Raw genomic sequence first — 22,081 nt, 5'->3', positions numbered from 1 at the left:
CACACACCCTCAGGCCTACCACTAGTGCATTACCATTCATTCTCCTGAACACAAACACTCTCTCTCCCTCACACACACACACACACACACCATCGCATGCTCTACTTAAATATTTTCTAAATGTATTTTAGTATTGTCTCTCTGCCAGGAGGTCTCTGTATTTCCGACCTCTATATAGAGAATAAGTCATATAGCCTCCAGCTAGCTACTGCTAGCATCATTTATAACGCCAAAGCGTTAGATTCCAGCCAGCCACTGCTAGCATCATTTATAATGCTAATGCCTTAGATCGCATCACGCTACAACCTCACGGTGAACTAGCCTCCTCCCAGACAGAGTAGACAATCATGTCAGCTCTATGCATTACGGGCTGGTTTCCCGAACCCAGATTAAAGCCCTTGAAAGTGCTTTTAGTCCAGAAATAGGGTTTATATGAGTCCAAGAGAAAAAGGGTTTATATGGGTACAAGATAAATGGGGTTTATATGGGTACGAGATAAAAGGGGTTTATATGGGTACAAGATAAATGGGGTTTATATGGGTACGAGATAAAAGGGGTTTATATGGGTACAAGATAAACAGGGTTTATATGGGTACGAGATAAAAATGGGTATATATGGGTACGAGATAAAAAGGGTTTATATGGGTACGAGATAAAAAGGGGTTTATATGGGTACGAGAGAAATGGGGTTTATATGGGTACGAGATAAAAAGGGTTTATATGGGTACGAGATAAAAAGGGTTTATATGGGTACGAGATAAAAAGGGGTTTATATGGGTACGAGAGAAATGGGGTTTATATGGGTACAAGATAAAAGGGGTTTATATGGGTCCAGGACAACGATGCTATCTGCAGCACATCTAAGAGGGGTCGGCAGGTACTACTAAGGTTAGAGAAGCTTCGACTGGAGGGTTGTCGGTTGGGTTTTCAGGTGTGTTTGTACCTTTAGCGGAAGCCAGTCCTCCTGCCTTTACTTCAGTGATGTGGAGCTTCTGAGTCCCCTCCTCGTCTACTACTGCTATTGAGAAACCTGGAGAGAGATAATGTTTATTAGGATATAATTGAGAAACCTGGAGAGAGATAAAGTTTATTAGGATACCCATTAGCTATTGAGAAACCTGGAGAGAGATCAAGTTTACTAGGATATACATTAGCTATTGAGAAACCTGGAGAGAGAGATTTAGTTTTGTCAGGCGTGTGCGTACTTGTGGTGAAGTCAGGTGCAGGAGAGCAGAGAATTGTGAACAGGTGCACACGTTATTACGGCCGGAGAGATATACAGATGGACGCAGCTGCGTCAAAAACCTCCTCCAGCCAACAAGGCAAAGTGTATAGCGCGCACAAATGTCACACAACATAAATGTATAGCAATACAAATAAGCTTCGTGAAAACACACGGAAAATAACAAACGCTTAGCCTAGATACACAACTCCAATGTGTGTTACACGTAACACACAAAACGTAACACACAAAATAATTACACACAAAGACATGAGGAATAAAGGATTGGGGAATGAAAACCAGGTGTGCAGGGAACAAGACCAAACAAATGGATACATGAAAAATGGAGCGGCGATGGCTAGAAAGCCGGTGACGTCGACCCTAACCCTAACCCAACCTTCTGACTGGTACTGTACATATTCATATGACTAAATCTGTTTTTGGTTTGGGTACAGTAACCCATAGTGGCATGTCTGTTGGGGTATGTATGTCTGTTTGAACTGTGTGCAAATAGATTATACGAGTGGTTAAGCATTTTCGACACACAAATGTTTCTTAAAAAGATTAGAAGAGAAAAAAGTATCTTTTCTCGTCAACCCTCAACCAGGAAAGACTACTATCATGCATGTTGTTGATGTCAGTTCTGTGTGGGCAGTTAAGGGCAAGGTGTGCTGCTCTGTTCTGAGCCAGCTGCAGTTTTTCTAGGTCTTTCTTTGCTGCACTTGACCGTATTACCGGACAGTAATCAAGATGGGACAAGATCAGAGTCTGAACAACTAGTACAGTTGATCTTTCTGTCAAAAACACAGAACATCTTTTTATAAAAGACATACCCGTCTCCCAGCCTTCACAACAACTTTGCCAATATAAGTTGACCACGGTTACAGCCATGATACACAACTCCAATGCTTTTGGTTTTAGATCTATTTAAGGCCAGTTTATTGTTAATTAACCATTCTGACACTGACTGTAAAACCTTACTAAGAGTCTCAGTGAGCTCACTGGCTGTAGGTGCTGATGTGTAGAGTGTGCAATCATCAGAAGACGTAGTCATTTTAGCCTCTTCTTGTAAGACCAGTGGCAAATCGTTAGTTGAAATAGAGAAGAGTAACGACCCAATGGAACTGCCCTGAGGGACACCACACTGTATATATCTGATGTTAGAGAAGCTTTCAGTAAAGAACACTCTCTGGACTGCTCTGAGGGACAGCTCACTGTACATATCTGATGTTAGAGAAGCTTCCATTGAAGATGCCCTGAGGGACCCCACACTGTACATATCTGATGTTAGAGAAGCTTCCATTGAAGATGCCCTGAGGGACCCCACACTGTACATATCTGATGTTAGAGAAGCTTCCAGTAAAGAACACTCTCTGGGTTCTATTGGCTAATTAACTCTCCAACCATGTGATGACAGGTGATGTAAAACCATAGCAAGTGAGTTTCTTCAATAACAATTTATGATCAATAACATCAAAGGCTGCACTGAAATCTAACAATACAGCTCCAACTATCATCTCATTATCCATTTATTTTTTAGCCAAATCATCAGTCGTCTGAGTCAGTGTGGTACAAGTTGAGTGCCCCTTCCCTATATGCACGCTGAAAGACAGTAGTTAACTTGTTCTCTGTATTTGTTCAAAAACAATTCTCTCCATCAGTTTACTAAGATCAGGCCGCAAATTGATTGGTCGGTTGTTATAGCTATTTTTAGGTAGTGGAATTACTGTAGCTGCCTTCCACGACCGTGGTTAGACATGGCAAACAGGGGCGGCAATACAGTCTGCTACCATTCTCAATAGTTACCTTCTAGGTTGTCTATACCTGGTGGCAATACAGTCTGCTACCATTCTCAATAGTTTACCATCTAGGTTGTCTATACCTGGTGGTAATACAGTCTGCTACCATTCTCAATAGTTTACCATCTAGGTTGTCTATACCTGGTGGTAATACAGTCTGCTACCATTCTCAATAGTTTACCATCTAGGTTGTCTATACCTGGTGGTAATACAGTCTGCTACCATTCTCAATAGTTTACCATCTAGGTTGTCTATACCTGGTGGTAATACAGTCTGCTACCATTCTCAATAGTTTACCATCTAGGTTGTCTATACCTGGTGGTAATACAGTCTGCTACCATTCTCAATAGTTTACCATCTAGGTTGTCTATACCTGGTGGCAATACAGTCTACCATTCTCAATAGTTTACCATCTAGGTTGTATATACCTGGTGGTAATACAGTCTGCTACCATTCTCAATAGTTTACCATCTAGGTTGTCTATACCTGGTGGTAATACAGTCTGCTACCATTATCAATAGTTTACCATCTAGGTTGTCTATACCTGGTGGCAATACAGTCTACCATTCTCAATAGTTTACCATCTAGGTTGTATATACCTGGTGGCCTTATCATTATTGATGGGCAACAGTTTTTCTCCCCTCTCTAACACTAACTTGACCAAATTCATTATTAGATTTTTCGATACACAAATATCATGGTTCACTGTTGCCATTTCACTTCTCAGTTTGTCCACTTTACCAGTGAAATAGTCCTTGAAATGATTGGCTACATCAGCATTGTTTTTCATTGTAAATGAGCTTCAATCAACTTCAATGAACGACAGAGATGAGAGTCACAACCCTTCTAAACCAATCGACTGAGCAACACCTACCGTATGCCAACGTGCAGGACTCAGCTTTGTCGAAGTGGATCATCTTGGTGGTTTTGGGACATATCTCAATCTCTTTGTAGAGCTGCAGAAAACAACAGGGGGATACAATCAGTCTCATCAACATTACTGTACGTCATGAAGTAGCCCTGAGACTTCACTCTCACCATCAAGATGTTGGGTTTCTCCCGTGGGAGACCAGGGTTCAAATCCAATCATTCTCATCAACATTACTGTACGTCATGAAGTAGCCCTGCCCTGAGACTTCACTCTCACCATCAAGATGTTGGGTTTCTCCCGTGGGAGACCAGGGTTCAAATCCTTCCCTTGACACAAGTATATCAGCTCATTTGTACTCCTCAAAAATTGCTTTGGCCCATTGAGTTTAAGCCCAGGCATTAGCTCAGGGAGTCAACACAATTATTGGGGTGTCAGTCAAGGTTACTCATCATGTTAGGTTAGTTCAGCAAACCACAAGTTAGATATCTGTATCAGAGATCACGTTAGATATCTGAATTAGAGATCACATTAGTTATCTGTATTAGAGATCACATTAGATATCTGAATTAGAGATCACGTCAGATATCTGAATTAGAGATCACATTAGTTATCTGTATAGGAGATCACGTTAGATATCTGAATTAGAGATCACGTCAGTTATCTGTATCAGAGATCACGTTAGATATCTGTATCAGAGATCACATTAGATATCTGTATCAGAGATCACATTAGATATCTGTATCAGAGATCACGTTAGATATCTGTATTAGAGTTCACTTTAGTTATCTGTATTAGAGATCACGTTAGATATCTGTATTAGAGATCACGTTAGTTATCTGTATCAGAGATCACGTTAGATATCTGTATTAGAGATCACATTAGTTATCTGTATCAGAGATCACGTTAGATATCTGTATTAGAGTTCACTTTAGTTATCTGTATTAGAGATCACGTTAGATATCTGAATTAGAGATCACGTTAGATATCTGAATTAGAGATCACGTTAGTTATCTGTATCAGAGATCACGTTAGTTATCTGTATCAGAGATCACGTTAGATATCTGTATTAGAGATCACATTAGTTATCTGTATCAGAGATCACGTTAGATATCTGTATTAGAGTTCACTTTAGTTATCTGTATTAGAGATCACGTTAGATATCTGTATCAGAGATCACGTTAGATATCTGAATTAGAGATCACGTTAGATATCTGTATTAGAGATCACGTTAGTCATCTGTATTAGAGATCACGTTAGATATCTGAATTAGAGATCACGTTAGATATCTGAATTAGAGATCACGTTAGATATCTGTATTAGAGATCACGTTAGATATCTGTATTAGAGATCACGTTAGATATCTGTATTAGAGATCACGTTAGATATCTGAATCAGAGATCACGTTAGATATCTGTATTAGAGTTCACGTTAGATATCTGTATTATAGATCACGTTAGATATCTGTATCAGAGATCACGTTAGATATCTGTATTAGAGATCACGTTAGATATCTGAATTAGAGATCACGTTAGATATCTGTATTAGAGATCACATCAGATATCTGTATTAGAGATCACGTCAGTTATCTGTATTAGAGATCACGTCAGATATCTGTATTAGAGATCGCGTTAGATATCTGTATCAGAGATCACATTAGATATCTGTATTAGAGATCACATTAGATATCTGTATCAGAGATCACATTAGATATCTGTATCAGAGATCACGTTAGATATCTGTATTAGAGATCACATTAGTTATCTGAATTAGAGATCACGTTAGATATCTGTATTAGAGATCACGTTAGATATCTGTATTAGAGATCACATTAGATATCTGTATCAGAGATCACGTTAGATATCAGAGATCACGTTAGATATCTGTATCAGAGATCACGTTAGATATCTGTATTAGAGTTCACGTTAGATATCTGCATTAGAGATCACGTTAGATATCTGTATTAGAGATCACGTTAGATATCTGAATTAGAGATCACGTTAGATATCTGAATTAGAGATCACGTTAGATATCTGAATTAGAGATCACGTTAGTTATCTGTATCAGAGATCACGTTAGATATCTGTATTAGAGATCACGTTAGATATCTGAATTAGAGATCACGTTAGATATCTGAATTAGAGATCACGTTAGATATCTGAATTAGAGATCACGTTAGTTATCTGTATCAGAGATCACGTTAGATATCTGTATTAGAGATCACATTAGTTATCTGTATCAGAGATCACGTTAGATATCTGTATTAGAGTTCACCTTAGTTATCTGTATTAGAGATCACGTTAGATATCTGTATTAGAGATCACGTTAGTTATCTGTATTAGAGATCACGTTAGATATCTGTATTAGAGATCACGTTAGATATCTGTATTAGAGATCACGTTAGATATCAGAGATCACGTTAGATATCTGTATCAGAGATCACGTTAGATATCTGAATTAGAGATCACGTTTGATATCTGTATTAGAGATCCCGTTAAACAGTGTATTCGGAAAGTATTCAGACCCCTTGACTTTTCCACATTTTGTCCCGAAGCCACTCCTGCATTGTCTTGGATGTGTGCTTAGGGTCATTGTCCTTTTGGAAGGTGAACCTTCGCCCCAGTCTGAGGTCCTGAGCGCTCTGGAGCAGGTTTTCATCAAGGATCTCTCTGTACTTTGCTCCGTTCACCTTTCCTTCGATCCTGACTAGTCTCCCAGTCCCTGCCCCACTGAAAAACATCCACACAGCATGATGCTGCCACCACCATGATTCACCGTAGGGATGGTGCCATGTTTCCTCCAGACGTGACGCTTGGCAATCAGACCAAAGAGTTCCCTATTGGTTTCATCAGACCATAGAATCTTGTTTCTCATGGTCTGAGAGTCTTTAGGTACCTTTTTGCAAACTCCAAGCGGGCTGTCATGTGCCTTTTACTGCAGACTAGCTTCCGTCTGGCCACTCTACCATAAAGGCCTGATTGGCAGAGTTGTCCTTCTGGAAGGTTCTCCCATCTCCACAGAGGAACTCTGGAGCTCTGTCAGAGTGACCATCGGGTTCTTGGGCACCTCCCTGACCAAGGCCCTTCTCCTCCGATTGCTCCTGTCTCGGAGCTCTAAGGACAATTCCTTCGACCTCATGTCTTGGTTTTTGCTCTGACATGCACTGTCAACTGTGGGACCTTATATAGACAGGTGGGTGCCTTTCCAAATCATGTCCAATCAATTGAATTTACCTCAGGTGGAAACATCTCAAGGATGATCAATGGAAACAGGATGCACCTTAGCAAAGGGTTGGAATACTTATGTAAAAAAGGTATTTCAGTTTTTTATTTTGAATACATTTGTCATTATGGGGTAATGTGTGTAGATTGATGAGGATTTTTTTTAAATTTAATCCATTTCAGAATAAAGCTGTAGAGTAACAAAATATGGAAAAAGGGAAATGGGGTCTGAATACTTTTTTTCAAATGCACTATATATCTGTGTTAAATGTCTCAGCATCTCAACATCATGACAAGCCAGCGTACGATTGCCTTTCAGAGTTAACAGTCGGAAAGCTACGACCTCAAATCCCATATCAAATATTTTCTATAAGTCCTTTAACAACTAGACTCTGATGTGGCTTGAAGTATCACAGCATTCCAGTTTTTTAACGACCCTAACCTCACCCCAACCCTAAACCCCCAAAAAAACAAACAGTGTGTGTATTTGCCCAGCAGCTTTCTTTAATGTTACTGCTCCTTTTGACCTCTTAGTGGCCCCAGCAGTGGCTACATGTGAACACACAGCTGTGTGTATGAAAACTCAAAGTGAAACAGTAGCCTAGCGTGTTTAAGTCACCATGGATAAATAATAATGTCATATTACAGAGTGTGTGTGTGTGTGAGAGAGAGAAAGAGAGAGTGAGATGGAGTCAGAGAGAGAGAGATTGAGGGAGAGAGATGGAGGAAGATAGAGAGAGGGAAATGGAGACATGGAGGAAGAGAGTGAGCGAGAGAGAGAGAGAGAGACAGAGAGGGATGGATGGAAAGACAGGAAAATCATCTGCATTATTGACTTGTACATTTCCTCAGTGAAAACAATGTACTGAGCAAATGTCAAATAGCTTTTTACCAAATTACCATGCAGCAGACCACATATTCACCCTGCACACCATTTATTTATTTAACTAGGCAAGTCAGTTAAGAACAAATTCTAATTTACAATGACAGCTTAGGAACAGTGGGTTAACTGCAGAACTGCAGCACGAAACCTTGTCAGCTCGGGGATTCGAACTAGCAACCTTTCGGTTAATGGCCCAACACTCTAAACACTAGGCTACCCTGCCGCTCCAATTGACAAACAAACAAACAAACCAAAACAAAGGCAAAGTCTTCTCATGCTTTGTTGATTTCAAAAAAGCTTTTGACTCAATTTGGGTCCTCTATACAAACTGATGGAAAGTGGTGTTGGGGGAAAAACATACAACATTATAAAATCCAAAAACTGGGTAAAATTGAAAAAAAAAACATAAATTTCTTTCCACAGGACCGTAGGGTGAGGCAGCTACAGCCTTATTCAACATACATATCAACGAGTTGGCAAGGGCACTAGAATCTGAAGTCAAATGTCTACTGCTTGCTGATGATCTGGTGCTTCTGTCACCAACTGAAGGAGTTGGAGCACCTAGATCTTCTGAACAGATTCTGTCAGACCTGGGCCCTGTCAGACCTGGGCCCTGTCAGACCCGGGCCCTGTCAGACCTGGGCCCTGACAGACCCGGGAACTGACAGACCTGGGCCCTGACAGACCTGGGCCCTGACAGACCCGAGCCCTGACAGACCTGGGCCCTGACAGACCTGGGCCCTGACAGACCTGGGCCCTGACAGACCTGGGCCCACACAGTAAATCTCAGCAAGACAAAAATAATGGTGTTCCAAAATAGACCACAAAAACAAATTCCATCTAGACATCGTTGCTCTAGTGCAGTGTTTCTCACACTTTCTATAGTCCCTTATCTCTTCAAACATTCAACCTCCAGCTGTGTACCCCCTCTAGCACCAGGGTCAGAGCACTCCAGCTGTGTACCCCCTCTAGCACCAGGGTCAGAGCACTCCAGCTGTGTACCCCCTCTAGCACCAGGGTCAGAGCACTCCAGCTGTGTACCCCCTCTAGCACCAGGGTCAGCGCACTCCAGCTGTGTACCCCCTCTAGCACCAGGGTCAGCGCACTCCAGCTGTGTACCCCCTCTAGCACCAGGGTCAGAGTACTCCAGCTGTGTACCCCCTCTAGCACCAGGGTCAGAGTACTCCAGCTGTGTACCCCCTCTAGCACCAGGGTCAGAGTACTCCAGCTGTGTACCCCCTCTAGCACCAGGGTCAGCACACTCCAGCTGTGTACCCCCTCTAGCACCAGGGTCAGAGTACTCCAGCTGTGTACCCCCTCTAGCACCAGGGTCAGAGTACTCCAGCTGTGTACCCCCTCTAGCACCAGGGTCAGAGTACTCCAGCTGTGTACCCCCTCTAGCACCAGGGTCAGAGTACTCCAGCTGTGTACCCCCTCTAGCACCAGGGTCAGAGTACTCCAGCTGTGTACCCTCTCTAGCACCAGGGTCAGAGTACTCCAGCTGTGTACCCTCTCTAGCACCAGGGTCAGCACACTCTCAAATGCTGTTTTTTTGCCATCGTTGTAAGCCTGCCACACACACTTTACGATACATTTATTAAACACAAGAATGAGTGTGGGTTTTTGTACAACCCGACTCGTGGGAAGTGACATAGAGCTCTTATAGGACCAGAGCACAAATAATAATATAATAACAATCAATAATTTTGCTCTTTATTTAACCATCTTACATATACAACCTTATTTGTTAATCGAAAATTGTGAAGAACTCACCACAGGTTAATGAGAAAGGTGTGCTTGAAAGGATGCACATAACTCTGCAATTTTGGGTTGTATTGGAGAGAGTCTCAGTCAACCTCTTTGGGATAGGGGGCAGTATTTTCACTTCCGGATGAAAAGCGTGCCCAAAGTAAACTGCCTGCTACTCAGGCACAGAAGCTAGGATATGCATATAATTGATATATTTCGATAGAAAACACTCTAAATTTTCTAAAACTGTTAAAATAATATATGTGAATATAACATAACTTATTTGGCAGGCGAAACCCTGAGGACAAATAAATTGACATTTTGGGGATATAAAAAAGGAGTTTATCGAACAAAAGGACCATTTGTGATGATTATGGGACATATTGGAGTGCCAACAGAAGAAGATCTTCAAAGGCAAGGCATGAATTATATCGTTATTTCTGACTTTCGTGTCGCCACCTGCTTGGTTGAAATATGATTTTCATGTGTTAGTATGGTGGGGTGCTGTCCTCAGATAATCGCATGGTTTGCTTTTGCCGTAAAGCCTTTTTGAAATCTGACATGGTGGCTGGATTAACAAGAAATTAAGCTTTATTTTGGTGTATTTGGTGTATATCTTGGTGATTTTATGAAAGTTACACATTTCAAATAATTTAATTTGAATTTCGTGCTCTGCAATTTCACCGGATGTTGTCAATGTTGTCGCTAGCGGAACGTCTAGCCGTAACAGGCTAAACATAGTGTCCACGGCAGTATGGTCGCCATGGCAGTATGGTCGCCACGGCAGTATGGTCGCCACGGCTGTTACGATCATTGTATGAGTGAGACCAAGGCGCAGCGTGGTATGCGTACATTCTCTTTTAATAAATGAACCCTTAACAAAACAACAAAACCAACGAACGAAACGTGAAGCTATACAAATAGTGCAGACAGGCAACTAAACATAGACAAGATCCCACAACTAACAATGGGGAAAATGGCTACCTAAATATGATCCCCAATCAGAGACAACGATAAACAGCTGCCTCTGATTGGGAACCATATCAGGCCACCATAAAAATACAATATCACCTAGATGACCCACCCAAGTCACTATCACGCCCAACACAGAGAAAAAACAGCTTACTATGGTCAGGGCGTGACAATGGCAGTATTGTCACCACGGCAGTATGGTCGCCACGGCAGTATGGTCGCCACGGCAGTATATAGCCATGGCAGTATGGTCAATCAGGAATGAATTCCTTGCTTCCTTTTTTAACCTTTTTAGACATAACTAACCGAGGGAAATACTGGTAACTGAGTTATTCACCATCAGCTCACCTCTTACAGTTGAAGTCAGAAGTTTACATACACCTTAGCCAATGACATTTAAATGCAGTTTTTCACAAATCCTGACATTCAATCGAAGTACCCTGTCTTAGGTCAGTTAGGATCACCACTTCAATTTAAGAATGTGAAATGTCTGAATAATAGTAGAGAGAATGATTAATTTCAGCTTTTATTTCTTTCATCACATTCCCAGTGGGTCAGAAGTTTACATACACTCAATTAGTATTTGGTGGCATTGCCTTTAAAATGTTTAACTTGGGTCAAATGTTTCGGGTAGCCTTTCACAAGCTTCCCACAATAAGTTGGGTGAATTTTGGCCCATTCCTCCTGACAGAGCTGGTGTAACTGAGTCAGGTTTGTAAGCCTCCTTGCTCGCACACACCTTTTCAGTTCTTCCCACACATTTTCTATAGGATTGAGGTCAGGGCTTTGTGATGGCCACTCCAATACCTTGACTTTGTTGTCCTTAGGCCATTTTGCCACAACTTTGGAAGTATGCTTGGGGTCACTGTCCATTTGGAAGAGCCATTTGCGACCAAGCTTTAACTTCCTGATTGATGTCTTGAGATGTTGCTTCAATATATCCACATAATTTCCCTCCTACATGATGCCATCTGTTTTGTGAAGTGCACCAGTCCCTCCTGCAGCAAAGCACCCCCACAACATGATGCTGCCACCCCCGTGCTTCACGGTTGGGATGGTGTTCTTCGGCTTGCAAGACTCCCCCTTTTTCCTCCAAACATAACAATGGTCATTATGGCCAAACAGTTCTATTTTTGTTTCATCAGACCAGACGACATTTCTCCAAAAAGTACAATCTTTGTCCCCATGTGCAGTTGCAAACCGTAGTCTGGCTTTTTAATGGTGGTTTTGGATCAGTGGCTTCTTCCTTGCTGAGTGGACTTAAAGGTTATGTCGATATAGGACTCGTTTTACTGTGGATATAGATACTTTTGTTTCTGTTTCCTCCAGCATCTTCACAAGGTCCTTTGCTGTTGTTCTGGGATTGATTTGCACTTTTCGCACCAAAGTACGTTCATCTCTGGGAGACAGAATGCGTCTCCTTCCTGAGCAGTATGATGGCTGCGTGATCCCATGGTGTTTATACTTGCGTACTATTGTTTGTACAGATGAACGTGGTACCTTCAGGCGTTTGGAAATTGCTCCCAAGGATGAAACAGACTTGTGAAGGTCTACAAGTTTTTTTCTGAGGTCTTGGCTGATTTCTTTTGATTTTCCCATGATGTTAAGCAAGGAGGCACTGAGTTTGAAGGTAGGCCTTGAAATACATCCACAGGTACACCTCCAATTGACTCACATGATGTCAATTAGCCTATCAGAATCTTCTAAAGCCATGACATCATTTTCTGGAATTTTCTTTTCCAAGCTGTTTAAAGGCACAGTCAACTTAGTGTATGTAAACTTCTGACCCACTGGAATTGTGATACAGTGAATTATAAGTGAAATTATCTGTCTGTAAACAATTGACGGAAGAATTACTTGTGTCATGGAAATAGTAGATGTCCTAACTAACTTGCCAAAACTATAGTTTGTTAACAAAAAACTTGTGGAGTGGTTGAAAAACGAGTTTTAATGACTCCAATCCAAGTGTATGTAAACTTAGATCAACTTATCATTCAAATAGCAGTGAGAATAAATAACACCAAGTGAGATGATATGATATTTTGCAAAAGAGACAACAAAAATTTAACCCCACCTTTTCACGTGTGGACAATAATATGTTTTCACCTCACATTTGCATTTTCACATGTGAAAAAACAAATGTGGTTTTTCCATAAGGGTACACAAAGATTGCACTATGTTGAAAAGGTTAACGTATCTCTTTGAAAAATAACAGCACAGTGAATTAGGTTTTGGGGGTTACAGTGTCTGTATGTGAATGGGTTGTCCTATTTAACCAATATGACATAGTCTATTCTCCCTCACCAGATCAGAGATGTCTTCTTCCAGTTTGGGAACATATAGCAGCAGCTGCTCCTCTACACACACCTTCAAGAGCAGGTAAAAGTTAGACGGGTCCAGTTTATGGGCCTAGGGAGAGAGAGAGAGACAGAGAGAGAGAGAGGGAGAGAGAGAGACAGAGAGAGAGAGAGGGAGAGAGACAGAGAGAGAGAGGGAGATAGAGAGGGAGAGAGAGAGAGAGAGAGAGAGAGAGAGAGAGAGAGAGAGAGAGAGAGAGAGAGAGAGAGAGAGAGAGAGAGAGAGAGAGAGAAAGAGAGAGAGAGAGAGAGAGGGAGACAGAGAGAGACAGAGAGAGACAGAGAGAGACATTAACACCAGGGCCAATTCATTTATGTTAGTATTGAAGAGAGCTGCTGAGATTGAAACCCTGGCTAAGATTGGGGTTATGAGGGCTTGGTTCCAGATGTCAGGGATACAAAGAGGGACAGAAAGTATTCACACACATTTTTGTCTCCACATGTTGTTGTGTTACAAACGATCTACACAAAATAATCAGTAATGTAAAAGATTTTTTTTTACATTTGTAAAATATATACACATTTATGCACACGAAACGTATTCAGACCCCTTGACTTTTTCCACATTTTGTTATGTTACAGCCTTATTCTACAATGGAATCAATCTACACACAATACCCCATAATGACAAAGCAAAAATATATTTTTGAGCTCAGTACATCACTGGGGCCGAGCTCCCTGCTATCAAGGACCTCTATATCAGGGGGTGACATAGGAGGACCTTAAAAATGTTCAGACTTCAGCCATACCTGAGCTCTCGGACCAACAGGCTTCGAGACACCTTCTACCAGCAAGCCATACAGCTGCTAAATAGCCTGTTACTGGTACTTCCTGTATATAGCGCCACATTGATATGGTACTTCCTGTATATAGCTCCACATTGATCTGGTACTTCCTGTATATAGCTCCACATTGATCTGGTACTCCCTGTATATAGCTCCACATTGATCTGGTACTTCCTGTATATAGCTCCACATTGATCTGGTACTGGTACTTCCTGTATATAGCTCCACATTGATCTGGTGCTTCCTGTATATAGCTCCACATTGATCTGGTACTGGTACTTCCTGTATTTAGCTCCATATTGATCTGGTACTTCCTGTATATAGCTCTACATTGATCTGGTACTTCCTGTATATAGCTCCACATTGATCTGGTACTTCCTGTATATAGCTCCACATTGATCTGGTACTCCCTGTATATAGCTCCACATTGATCTGGTACTTCCTGTATATAGCTCCACATTGATCTGGTACTCCCTGTATATAGCTCCACATTGATCTGGTACTCCCTGTATATAGCTCCACATTGATCTGGTACTTCCTGTATATAGCTCTACATTGATCTGGTACTTCCTGTATTTAGCTCCATATTGATCTGGTACTTCCTGTATATAGCTCTACATTGATCTGGTACTCCCTGTATATAGCTCCACATTGATCTGGTACTGGTACTTCCTGTATTTAGCTCCATATTGATCTGGTACTTCCTGTATATAGCTCTACATTGATCTGGTACTTCCTGTATATAGTTCCACATTGATCTGGTACTTCCTGTATATAGCTCCACATTGATCTGGTACTTCCTGTATATAGCTCCACATTGATCTGGTACTTCCTGTATATAGCTCCACATTGATCTGGTACTTCCTGTATATAGCTCCACATTGATCTGGTACTTCCTGTATATAGTTCCACATTGATCTGGTACTTCCTGTATATAGCTCCACATTGATCTGGTACTTCCTGTATATAGCTCCACATTGATCTGGTACTTCCTGTATATAGCTCCACATGGATCTGGTACTTCCTGTATATAGCTCCACATTGATCTGGTACTTCCTGTATATAGCTCCACATGGATCTGGTACTTCCTGTATATAGCTCCACATGGATCTGGTACTTCCTGTATATAGCTCCACATTGATCTGGTACTTCCTGTATATAGCTCCACATTGATCTGGTACTTCCTGTATATAGCTCCACATTGATCTGGTACTTCCTGTATATAGCTCCACATTGATCTGGTACTTCCTGTATATAGCTCCACATTGATCTGGTACTTCCTGTATATAGCTCCACATGGATCTGGTACTTCCTGTATATAGCTCCACATTGATCTGGTACTTCCTGTATGTCGCTCCATTCTTTTGTATTTTATTCCTCTTGTGTTACTATTTGATTTGTATGAACATGTTTTAACTCTGCATCGTTGGGAAGGGCTCGTAGGAAAGCATTTCATGGTAAGGTGTACACTCGTTGTTTTTAGTGCATTTATCAAATAACGTTTTATTTTATTTTGATTTGATTGATTAATATTATCCTACAAAAATAAAAAAAAAATAAAAAAAATCTAAACGAATCAATGCGATTTATTGTACTGAAATGGTTGTTCCGGTTAAAAGGATATAGGTAGTGTTCTAACCCTGACAGTCATTCTGAATGCAGGTGAATATAAATTCAAACTATTTGATATCTTAACTATGGCTTGATTCCAATAGGAATTACACATCACTTTGAAAGCCATCAAAGTGGGACTTGCAGACCTAATGTGGCCTGTAAACCAGGAGTTTCCTAACACCGCGGTGTTAAAGTAAGACCTTGTGATATATGTCAGGGTTTTCCAACCCTCTCCTCTGGAGCTATCACTAGAAGTAACACCAATAGGAGTTATCTCTAGATTAACACTAGAATAGTAGTAACACCAATAGGAGTTATCTCTAGATTAACACTAGTAGTAACACCAATAGGAGTTATCTCTAGATTAACACTAGAATAGTAGTAACACCAATAGGAGTTATCTCTAGATTAACACTAGAATAGTAGTAACACCGATAGGAGTTATCTCTAGATTAACACTAGAATAGTAGTAACACCGATAGGAGTTATCTCTAGATTAACACTAGAATAGTAGTAACACCAATAGGAGTTATCTCTAGATTAACACTAGAATAGTAGTAACACCGATAGGAGTTATCTCTAGATTAACACTAGAATAGTAGTAACACCAATAGGAGTTATCTCTAGATTAACACTAGAATAGTAGTAACACCGATAGGAGTTATCTCTAGATTAACACTAGAATAGTAGTAACACCGATAGGAGTTATCTCTAGATTAACACTAGTAGTAACACCGATAGGAGTTATCTCTAGATTAACACTAGAATAGTAGTAACACCAATAGGAGTTATCTCTAGATTAACACTAGAATAGTAGTAACACCAATAGGAGTTATCTCTAGATTAACACTAGAATAGTAGTAACACCGATAGGAGTTATCTCTAGATAAACACTAGAATAGTAGTAACACCAATAGGAGTTATCTCTAGATTAACACTAGTAGTAACACCAATAGGAGTTATCTCTAGATTAACACTAGAATAGTAGTAACACCAATAGGAGTTAGCTCTAGATTAACACTAGAATAGTAGTAACACCAATAGGAGTTATCTCTAGATTAACACTAGAATAGTAGTAACACCGATAGGAGTTATCTCTAGATTAACACTAGAATAGTAGTAACACCAATAGGAGTTATCTCTAGATTAACACTAGTAGTAACACCAATAGGAGTTATCTCTAGATTAACACTAGAATAGTAGTAACACCAATAGGAGTTATCTCTAGATTAACACTAGTAGTAACACCAATAGGAGTTATCTCTAGATTAACACTAGAATAGTAGTAACACCAATAGGAGTTATCTCTAGATTAACACTAGTAGTAACACCAATAGGAGTTATCTCTAGATTAACACTAGAATAGTAGTAACACCAATAGGAGTTATCTCTAGATTAACACTAGAATAGTAGTAACACCGATAGGAGTTATCTCTAGATTAACACTAGAATAGTAGTAACACCAATAGGAGTTATCTCTAGATTAACACTAGAATAGTAGTAACACCAATAGGAGTTATCTCTAGATTAACACTAGAATAGTAGTAACACCGATAGGAGTTATCTCTAGATTAACACTAGAATAGTAGTAACACCAATAGGAGTTATCTCTAGATTAACACTAGTAGTAACACCGATAGGAGTTATCTCTAGATTAACACTAGAATAGTAGTAACACCGATAGGAGTTATCTCTAGATTAACACTAGAATAGTAGTAACACCGATAGGAGTTATCTCTAGATTAACACTAGTAGTAACACCGATAGGAGTTATCTCTAGATTAACACTAGTAGTAACACCGATAGGAGTTATCTCTAGATTAACACTAGAATAGTAGTAACACCAATAGGAGTTATCTCTAGATTAACACTAGAATAGTAGTAACACCAATAGGAGTTATCTCTAGATTAACACTAGAATAGTAGTAACACCGATAGGAGTTATCTCTAGATTAACACTAGAATAGTAGTAACACCGATAGGAGTTATCTCTAGATTAACACTAGAATAGTAGTAACACCAATAGGAGTTATCTCTAGATTAACACTAGAATAGTAGTAACACCGATAGGAGTTATCTCTAGATTAACACTAGAATAGTAGTAACACCAATAGGAGTTATCTCTAGATTAACACTAGAATAGTAGTAACACCGATAGGAGTTATCTCTAGATTAACACTAGAATAGTAGTAACACCGATAGGAGTTATCTCTAGATTAACACTAGTAGTAACACCGATAGGAGTTATCTCTAGATTAACACTAGAATAGTAGTAACACCAATAGGAGTTATCTCTAGATTAACACTAGAATAGTAGTAACACCAATAGGAGTTATCTCTAGATTAACACTAGAATAGTAGTAACACCGATAGGAGTTATCTCTAGATAAACACTAGAATAGTAGTAACACCAATAGGAGTTATCTCTAGATTAACACTAGTAGTAACACCAATAGGAGTTATCTCTAGATTAACACTAGAATAGTAGTAACACCAATAGGAGTTATCTCTAGATTAACACTAGTAGTAACACCAATAGGAGTTATCTCTAGATTAACACTAGAATAGTAGTAACACCAATAGGAGTTATCTCTAGATTAACACTAGTAGTAACACCAATAGGAGTTATCTCTAGATTAACACTAGAATAGTAGTAACACCAATAGGAGTTATCTCTAGATTAACACTAGAATAGTAGTAACACCGATAGGAGTTATCTCTAGATTAACACTAGAATAGTAGTAACACCAATAGGAGTTATCTCTAGATTAACACTAGAATAGTAGTAACACCAATAGGAGTTATCTCTAGATTAACACTAGAATAGTAGTAACACCGATAGGAGTTATCTCTAGATTAACACTAGAATAGTAGTAACACCAATAGGAGTTATCTCTAGATTAACACTAGTAGTAACACCGATAGGAGTTATCTCTAGATTAACACTAGAATAGTAGTAACACCGATAGGAGTTATCTCTAGATTAACACTAGAATAGTAGTAACACCGATAGGAGTTATCTCTAGATTAACACTAGTAGTAACACCGATAGGAGTTATCTCTAGATTAACACTAGTAGTAACACCGATAGGAGTTATCTCTAGATTAACACTAGAATAGTAGTAACACCAATAGGAGTTATCTCTAGATTAACACTAGAATAGTAGTAACACCAATAGGAGTTATCTCTAGATTAACACTAGAATAGTAGTAACACCGATAGGAGTTATCTCTAGATTAACACTAGAATAGTAGTAACACCAATAGGAGTTATCTCTAGATTAACACTAGAAGTAACACCGATAGGAGTTATCTCTAGATTAACACTAGAATAGTAGTAACACCAATAGGAGTTATCTCTAGATTAACACTAGTAGTAACACCAATAGGAGTTATCTCTAGATTAACACTAGAATAGTAGTAACACCGATAGGAGTAATCTCTAGATTAACACTAGAATAGTAGTAACACCAATAGGAGTTATCTCTAGATTAACACTAGAATAGTAGTAACACCGATAGGAGTTATCTCTAGATTAACACTAGTAGTAACACCGATAGGAGTTATCTCTAGATTAACACTAGAATAGTAGTAACACCAATAGGAGTTATCTCTAGATTAACACTAGAATAGTAGTAACACCAATAGGAGTTATCTCTAGATTAACACTAGTAGTAACACCAATAGGAGTTATCTCTAGATTAACACTAGAATAGTAGTAACACCAATAGGAGTTATCTCTAGATTAACACTAGTAGTAACACCGATAGGAGTTATCTCTAGATTAACACTAGTAGTAACACCAATAGGAGTTATCTCTAGATTAACACTAGAATAGTAGTAACACCGATAGGAGTAATCTCTAGATTAACACTAGAATAGTAGTAACACCGATAGGAGTTATCTCTAGATTAACACTAGAATAGTAGTAACACCAATAGGAGTAATCTCTAGATTAACACTAGTAGTAACACCGATAGGAGTTATCTCTAGATTAACACTAGTAGTAACACCAATAGGAGTTATCTCTAGATTAACACTAGAATAGTAGTAACACCGATAGGAGTTATCTCTAGATTAACACTAGTAGTAACACCGATAGGAGTTATCTCTAGATTAACACTAGAATAGTAGTAACACCAATAGGAGTAATCTCTAGATTAACACTAGAATAGTAGTAACACCAATAGGAGTTATCTCTAGATTAACACTAGAATAGTAGTAACACCGATAGGAGTTATCTCTAGATTAACACTAGAATAGTAGTAACACCGATAGGAGTTATCTCTAGATTAACACTAGTAGTAACACCGATAGGAGTTATCTCTAGATTAACACTAGAATAGTAGTAACACCAATAGGAGTTATCTCTAGATTAACACTAGTAGTAACACCGATAGGAGTTATCTCTAGATTAACACTAGAATAGTAGTAACACCGATAGGAGTTATCTCTAGATTAACACTAGAAGTAACACCGATAGGAGTTATCTCTAGATTAACACTAGAATAGTAGTAACACCGATAGGAGTTATCTCTAGATTAACACTAGAAGTAACACCAATAGGAGTAATCTCTAGATTAACACTAGAATAGTAGTAACACCAATAGGAGTTATCTCTAGATTAACACTAGTAGTAACACCAATAGGAGTTATCTCTAGATTAACACTAGAATAGTAGTAACACCGATAGGAGTTATCTCTAGATTAACACTAGAAGTAACACCGATAGGAGTTATCTCTAGATTAACACTAGAATAGTAGTAACACCGATAGGAGTTATCTCTAGATTAACACTAGAATAGTAGTAACACCAATAGGAGTTATCTCTAGATTAACACTAGTAGTAACACCGATAGGAGTTATCTCTAGATTAACACTAGAATAGTAGTAACACCAATAGGAGTTATCTCTAGATTAACACTAGAATAGTAGTAACACCGATAGGAGTTATCTCTAGATTAACACTAGTAGTAACACCAATAGGAGTTATCTCTAGATTAACACTAGAAGTAACACCGATAGGAGTTATCTCTAGATTAACACTAGAAGTAACACCAATAGGAGTTATCTCTAGATTAACACTAGTAGTAACACCAATAGGAGTTATCTCTAGATTAACACTAGTAGTAACACTCAAGTCTAATGCAGTATTAATTTGACACCACAGAGTGTTATATTAACACTCGTCATAATGTAACACCATAATCAGAGTTGTTTTTACACTCTGTAGAGTGGGACTATATGTACTCTGAGATAGTGTTAAAATGAACTCTTTAAATGTTGATTTTAACACTGAACAATTGTACTGTGTACAGGCTGGTTGTTAGGTGTAATGTGTAACGTGTATAATCTATGTAACGTCATCTAACATCCCACCTTGCAGACGATGTCCAGCGTATCTTCTGCAGTCTCCCCTGGTTGAATGACGGCTAGCACAGGCTGGTCGTTAGGTAGACACACCCAGGACGGGGCCAGGTAGTCAGGAACCCAAATCTCACTGTCCACGCTGTCCTGGGGAATAATTTTCAATGAACCCTCCTCCTTCTGGATATGGAAACAGAGGTTTAAGGAGAAAGGGAATTAAAATGATAAACAAAATAAATGCTATTACCTGAAATACTCCCTACTATTACCTGAAATACTCCCTACTATTACCTGAAATACTCCATACTATTACCTGAAATACTCCATACTACTACTGAAATACTCCATACTATTACCTGAAATACTCCATACTATTACCTGAAATACTCCCTACTATTACCTGAAATACTCCATACTACTACTGAAATACTCCATACTATTACCTGAAATACTCCATACTATTACCTGAAATACTCCATACTACTACTGAAATACTCCATACTATTACCTGAAATACTCCATACTATTACCTGAAATACTCCATACTATTACCTGAAATACCCCATACTATTACTGAAATACTCCATACTATTACCTGAAATACTCCATACTATTACCTGAAATACTCCCTACTATTACCTGAAATACCCCATACTATTACTGAAATACTCCATACTATTACCTGAAATACTCCATACTATTACCTGAAATACTCCATACTACTACTGAAATACTCCATACTATTACCTGAAATACTCCCTACTATTACCTGAAATACTTCATACTATTACTGAAATACTCCATACTATTACCTGAAATACTCCATACTATTACCTGAAATACTCCATACTATTACCTGAAATACTCCATACTATTACCTGAAATACTCCATACTATTACCTGAAATACTCCATACTATTACCTGAAATACTCCATACTATTACCTGAAATACTCCATACTATTACCTGAAATACTTCATACTATTACCTGAAATACTCCATACTATTACCTGAAATACTCCCTACTATTACTGAAATACTCCATACTATTACCTGAAATACTCCCTACTATTACCTGAAATACTTCATACTATTACTGAAATACTCCATACTATTACCTGAAATACTCCATACTATTACCTGAAATACTCCATACTATTACCTGAAATACTTCATACTATTACTGAAATACTCCATACTATTACCTGAAATACTCCATACTATTACCTGAAATACTTCATACT

The 22,081-nt window shown here is 39.0% G+C and overlaps 1 protein-coding gene across 2 annotated transcripts in view; it reads right to left on the bottom strand.

Moving 5' to 3' along the window:
• The window catches only part of tiam1a (TIAM Rac1 associated GEF 1a), a 198,892-nt gene that overhangs the window by 67,912 nt on the left and 108,899 nt on the right, over positions 1-22,081 (bottom strand). For both annotated transcript variants that reach the window (XM_055936803.1, XM_055936804.1), the window contains exons 12-15: positions 20,850-21,017; positions 13,019-13,123; positions 3,896-3,977; positions 944-1,030 (exon numbers count right to left, since the gene is read on the bottom strand). In XM_055936803.1, coding sequence (XP_055792778.1) covers positions 944-1,030; positions 3,896-3,977; positions 13,019-13,123; positions 20,850-21,017 — 442 coding nt within the window. The remainder of the gene's footprint in view (positions 1-943; positions 1,031-3,895; positions 3,978-13,018; positions 13,124-20,849; positions 21,018-22,081) is intronic.

Source organism: Salvelinus fontinalis, chromosome 10 (genome assembly GCF_029448725.1).
Source record: "Salvelinus fontinalis isolate EN_2023a chromosome 10, ASM2944872v1, whole genome shotgun sequence".
NCBI lineage: Eukaryota > Metazoa > Chordata > Actinopteri > Salmoniformes > Salmonidae > Salvelinus > Salvelinus fontinalis.
Note: the sequence above shows the minus strand (reverse complement) of the source record. Positions and strands in the feature narration are given on the sequence as shown.